Source organism: Galeopterus variegatus, unplaced genomic scaffold (assembly GCF_000696425.1).
Source record: "Galeopterus variegatus unplaced genomic scaffold, G_variegatus-3.0.2 Scaffold1252, whole genome shotgun sequence".
NCBI classification, from domain to species: Eukaryota; Metazoa; Chordata; class Mammalia; order Dermoptera; family Cynocephalidae; genus Galeopterus; species Galeopterus variegatus.
Window position 1 is genome coordinate 62,097 of NW_007727363.1, and position 6,263 is coordinate 68,359.

Below are 6,263 nucleotides of genomic sequence, written 5' to 3' on the forward strand. Positions count from 1 at the left end.
CTATTCAGTATCACTCATTAAATGACTGAATGAATAAACAATCCACACGGACAATGGAGTGCCATATCTGGCCCCAGAACTATTGCCAAGGGGAGAGATTTCTCAATCACTGGGAATATCACCCAGTGACCAAGTACATTTAAGGCAAAAAATAAAATGCATTTAGAAAGCCTCATCACTCAAGTTAGGTGGAAACTTCATCCTTTTGGAGATAAAGTTTGGAAAAATGCTGGAAATTGGGGAACTTCTTTCTGTTAACCTTATGGTTTATTAATGGAGCTCTCTATCTTGGTTTTATACATAAGTAGTATAGCAGCCTATGCTCAAGGTTGATTTTTTTTTTTTTTTTTTTTTTGTCTTTTTTACTGACCGGTAACGGGATCGCAACCCTCGGTGTCGCGCCCGTACCGGGGACCGGCAACGGGATCGCAACCCTCAGCATCGCGCCCTCACCACACTCAGCCAGTGAGCGGGAACCGGTCTCCACATGGGATCCGAACCCTCGCGCGCCCTCACCGCACTCAGCCAGTGAGCGGGAACTGGTCTCCACATGGGATCCGAACCCTCGGCGGGAGCGCCGCCACGCTCCCAAGTGGCGCACTCTCCAGTGCGCCACCGGGCTGGCCCAAGGTTGATTTTTTTAAATGACCAATTTGCATCAATCTCAGCTTCATAAGCTACAGTTTAAAGCATGAGGGTACTTCAAAAAGTTAATTCTATTCTTTCATGAGCTTTTTTTTTTCCTTTTTTTGTCTTTTTTTCGTGTCCGGCAACAGATCGCAACCCTGAGTGTCGCGCCCGTACTGGACCGGGACCGGCAACGGGATTGCAACCCTCGGTGTTGCACCCGTCCTTTTTTTGTCTTTTTTTCGTGTCCGGCAACAGATCGCAACCCTGAGTGTCACGCCCGTACCGGACCGGGACCGGCAACGGGATGGATCGCAACCCTCAGTGTCGCGCCCGTACCGGACCGGGACCGGCAACGGGATTGCAACTCTCGGTGTTGCACCCGCAACTCGCTCAGCCAGTGAGCGGGAACCGCTCTGTATGTGGGATCCGACCCCTCGGCGGGAGTGCCGCCGCGCTCCCAAGCGGCGCACTGTAGCAGTGCACCACCGGGCTAGCCCTTTCATGAGCTTTTTGAAGTACCCAAGTACTGCAAAAGAAAGTTATCAAAAAGGATATATTTGAAGTTTCAACAGTAAGACATTTGCCTTTTAAAGTCAAGCTAATAACTCCTGCATTGAGGAAGAAATGAGGGTGAGGAAACGTTAGTTTAATAACACAATGTTAACTAACTTAGCCTACTCTAAAAGCATTATGTAATATAAACCAGAAGGCAGGCTAAGGTGATAAATTTCCAGAAAAGAATTTGAAGAGGGGCAATGGTGACTAAGTTGTGATGGACCATTGGCCTTTTCAGTAAAAAAGAGAGAGGCAGGCAGGGACCTTAAAGGCCCTGTAACTATAGAGCACTTGGTCTGGAAAAGAAAAGTGAAAGTCCTATTCATCTATGCACAGATATCGGGAAAGCACCTGCTAAAAAATCAGTGTTATTTTATAAAAGGAACTTATGTTTTTCTAGAGCAGAGCTGTCCAATAGAAACATAATGCAGGCCCATATAAGATTGTTAATTTGATAGTAGTTACACTAAAAAAGTAAAAAGAAATGAATAAAATTAATTTTAATAATATATTTCATTTAACTTAATACTTCTAGAAAATTATTATGTAATCAATATTGATTTAAAATATCTATTTCAACATGTAATCAATATGTTAAAAATTAATGAGTTATTTTCTTTTTTTGTTACTAAGTCTTTGAAATCCAGTATGTAATCTACATTAGAGCACCTCTCATTACAGACTAGCCATGTTTCATATACTCAATAGCCACATGTGGCTAGTGGCTACTGTATTAGACAGTGTAACTGTATAAGTTTAAACTCTACTATACAGATGTGCATGTGTATGTGTATAATGCTATTGGTGGTAACTCCAAAGTAATAAAAGATCTGGAGTGTCTATTGAATAACCAAATAAAGACCATTTTTATTATAAGTTGATACTCATTTATGTATTTTATAATGTTCTAATTCTTTGAATATTGGTAATCCATGGATTGGCTATGCTTAACTATGTTAATGGAGTCATTATTTGTGATGCTTTGACTCAGGAACATTTTCTATCTCAGTTTCCTTTACAAAAGCTTCAGAGTGCCTGAGTAGAAAAGTGGACATGTGGAAATCACCACGGCCTTCTCAGACAGTCCTCATGACTGTGCAACCAGTCTGCACCCAGACCCTTCTGAAGGGAAGGCTACCTTCCCTTGGTTCACAGAGGGAAGTACCAAGGAAGCGAGAGAAGAAAGACCTGGAGGTGGAAGAAGGCTGATTGTGCACAGGAAGAAAAAGCACCTTGTGGAACTATCCAGGCAACTCTCCTGATGCCGCCTCCACAGTCAATTCTCTTCAGTAAAAGGGGTATCTTACTCCTAACATTTCCTGCCCTGAGCATCCTTGATAAACGGACATTTGCTGCTCTCTTCTGATTATGGCTATGGTGAACATGGCCTGGTATAGGACGCCATTATCCACAGAGGTGAGGTAGGGTGGGGGAGGAGACTACCTGAATCAACAGTTGATCTGAAATTCTAGAGATACCTAATGACTGGTCCATCTGGATATTTTGAATTGTGTAGAGGATGGGCACCATTTTAAGAGACTCTGCACCTTCAGATTCTTGATAGCAAGTAAAGTTATTCCACATGAAAGAAGATACCTAACTGATAGGGCAATCATAGCTCAATCTTTATTTATGATAACATGTTTTGTTGAACCAACAAGAAAATATTTTTCATTGCATTTTATTTCAATTGTTTCCTTTTAATTTATACATTTAACTTTTTAACTTTTGGTTTAGTTTATGAATTGTCCTTATTTATTAACCTCAATCTGATGATTACAGATAGCATACAGGTGTAGATTTAAGTAGAAGATAGGGATTAGAAGGAATAAACTAGAGGTTTTTTTCAATGTCTTTTATGTGTCAGGTACTGAGCTGAACATTTTCCAAATATTATAGTTACCCACATTTGAGATAGAACAATTGAAGCCATCTTATAAAGAAAATTGAAACACACACAATCTTCTATATAAGATGGTATACACACACATACACATACACACACACACACACACACACACACACACACACCCTTGAGACTTCTTCATAAGAAATAGTACACAGGCCACAAACCTGAGAATACTAAAATATCCAATTTATTGTTTCTAGTGTTCTCTTTCTAGACTTTAGCCTCAGTCCCTATTCTATAGCTTGAAGCTACTTCTGAATTTGTTCTGAATAGAGACATACAGATTCTTTATATAAGGAAAAGAAGATATTTAGAATGTTACATGAGAAATAATTTCAGTCAACTCTTTTGCAAATATTCAAAGCTATCACTATAGCTATTAATGTTTCAACTAGTTGATTGACTAGAAATCTTGTCAACTTTTTGCCTTACATTTCAGTATGTACCTTTTTTATTAACCAAACTTTAGAAAGTTAAAAATATCACTTTGGCTTGTCATTTCTAATTCTCTTTATCACCAATCAGGTTGATGACAAACTTTTGCTTTACTTTTATTCATTCACCCATCCAACAAATCTTCATTTAATTCATGATTGTTATACATCTACCATGTGCACATTTTCTGAGGATATTTCCAAAGTCAACTTCTATGCTCCGCATGATCAAATAATTTAGATTTTCCTTCAGTTTATGGACATTATCATCATAATTTAATATTATGACATGATCTTTCCAGTTAAACACCAACATCCAGAAATAGATTAAGTGCCCTTCCAGACAGGAAGTATGTGCTAAATACCAGTTATGTCATGAATCAGGAAACTGTGACAAGACAACAGAAATAAAATTGTTCCCTCCTGAAACCTTGTCAAGATCCTCTGGCAGATCAAGGGTGTCTGCTCCACTCCCTAATTCTCCACCCCACAACTCTCTCATGCAATAAAAATTATGCTTTGCAAAATTATTCCAAATGTATAGGTCTGTGAATGTTTTATGCTTTCCTAGTCTGCCTTTGGGATGGAGGATGCTTAATGAGAGGCTGGGGCTTAGTCTACATTCTATAGACAACTCCTGGACTTTTATGGTTGCTCCCTGAGTTAAAAGTAAAAATTCCATTATGTTCATATTCTATTTGAATTCATCTGAATGGAAGAAACCCGCTTCACAGTTTGAGAAAAAGCACAGACTACCATAAAAAGAAAAAGAGTTAAAGACACAGTAAGTAGCTAATCTCAAAAGTCCATTCATAGCAGAGATAAATGTTTAAAAAGTATTAATTGTGATCTTTTATTCATCACTTACACATGTCCCATCAGCTTAGCAGACAACGTATTGTCCCCTTTATTTGATTTTATTTACATTGAAGATGCATGCATGAAAGGAAAGGGCTTAGACTTTGAACCCAAGAAAACCTGACTTTGACCTGGGGTCCCACCTACCACTTACTAAGTAACTTTAGACCAGGATGCTGTAACTTTCAACCATGATCCAGGATGCATTGAGGGGAAAAAAATTAAGCAACATATATAGCAGTACATAATAGTGTTTGGAAACAAGATAGGTCTGAATTATTATTAGTTCCCCTTTCTTCCCACACTTGTCTGTGTGCAGCAAATTTGCTTTTGACTTTGAAACGTGAAACGTCTCCCCTCCCCCACCAGTACATATTTTTCAAGTTGTCAAAATCTAAGAAGAGACATTAAGAAATCACTGCAAAAAGATGGATCTATTTAACATGAAAATGTTTGGAGAGGAAAATTAATAATTATATATTAAGCCTCATGTGAACTATATTAACAAAGGAGATGCCAGTTTTTCCTTGGGCTTTTCTTAAACGTTGCATATTCTAAGTAAAACAATATCGCTCTCTTTTAAAAAAGAAAAAGCCCTTAGGCTAAATGACAAGATATGGGATCAATTCCAACTGCTATTCCTGATCTGCCTGTTAGTCTGTTCTTTAATAAAGTTGATTGGTCAAACACGGAAATAAAATGCTTATTTCTTGACTTAGCTGGATCCTGCCTTTCGTATGCTGAGACTTTTACACATGGAGGGAGAAATGGAGAGGTGAAGAGAAGGTATCATCAGAAACTTTCCTCTGTATGGTTTTGTCAGAGTACTACAATGATTGTCATAAGCAAAGAGGAGAAAAATATTGACAGAAAGAAGTGGACCACTTTCATATTAAGAAGGGAAGATGGTGTGAAATTAAAACTTGAAATTATGCACTTTAAGCTCAAAGTAACAGGAGACACGCGTTTCTCCAGGACTTGCCCTCCTGCGGTGGAGTCCACAGGTAGGGTCCCTAACTCCTGGTCTCATACCCAACTCACCCAGCTGGAGCTGTTCGCATGTCCGGCCTGGATTCTTCCCGATCCTGCATCTGTAGATCGCCCCGGGATTGACCACTGAAGCGTTGGCCAGCCAGTTGGCAGTGGGCGCCCCCACTACGAGCCTGAAGCGAGAAACGAGCACGTGCGCTTAGACTCGAGCGGCGCTGCCCACTGAGCACCCCGTCCCAGCAGACGCGCAGTAGGCGGTGGGGCCGCTTCGCTCACATCCCCCCCCGCCCACCACCCCGCGCACCCGGCCGGCACCCCTGACCAAACCTCCAGGGCCTTGCGCCAAGACGCACCCCGGGCGCTGCCGCCGAGAGCCGGCTGTCGCGGCGTCTCCCTCCCGCCTCCTCCGCAGGGAGGAAAGTTCGAGCCGGGCAGGGAATTTCTGAGGCTCCGTTCTCACGCCGCCCCGCGACGCCCAGAGCGCCCGAGCCCGGCTCCACTCACCAGCGCTTGGCCCCGTGGCTGTGCAGCACGACCGAGTAGCCGAACAGCGTGCGCGGCGGGCCCTGGTAGAGCAGCGCGCTCTCGGTGTCCACGTTGTAGGGGCGTCCGGTCGGGACCCCGAGGCTCAGCAGCAGCATCACCGCCTCCCAGACGGCGAGCCCTCGGGGGCCGGGGCCGCGCCTCGCTTCCCCAGCCATGCGCTCGCGGCGGGGAACATTCAACAGCAAGCGCCCACTGCCCCGAAGTTGCACGGGAGGCGACGGCTGGCCAAGAGGGAAGGGCGCCCGAGAGATGAGGCGCGGTGTGTCCGGCGCCGGCGGGCGAGAGGGAAGGAGGCAGGGAGGGAGGGACAGAGGGAGGCAGGGAGGGGAAGTCGGCCCGCC

At 43.2% G+C, this 6,263-nt stretch overlaps 1 protein-coding gene across 1 annotated transcript in view; it reads right to left on the reverse strand.

Moving 5' to 3' along the window:
- Positions 1 to 6,257, reverse strand: part of LOC103592980 (integrin alpha-4-like) — a 65,335-nt gene extending 59,078 nt beyond the window's left edge. Inside the window, exons 1-2 of the mRNA XM_008575886.1 lie at positions 5,881 to 6,257; positions 5,428 to 5,549 (exon numbers count right to left, since the gene is read on the reverse strand). Of these exons, the coding sequence (XP_008574108.1) occupies positions 5,428 to 5,549; positions 5,881 to 6,077 (319 nt within the window). The 5' untranslated portion in view covers positions 6,078 to 6,257. The remainder of the gene's footprint in view (positions 1 to 5,427; positions 5,550 to 5,880) is intronic.
- Positions 6,258 to 6,263: the final 6 nt, after the last annotated feature.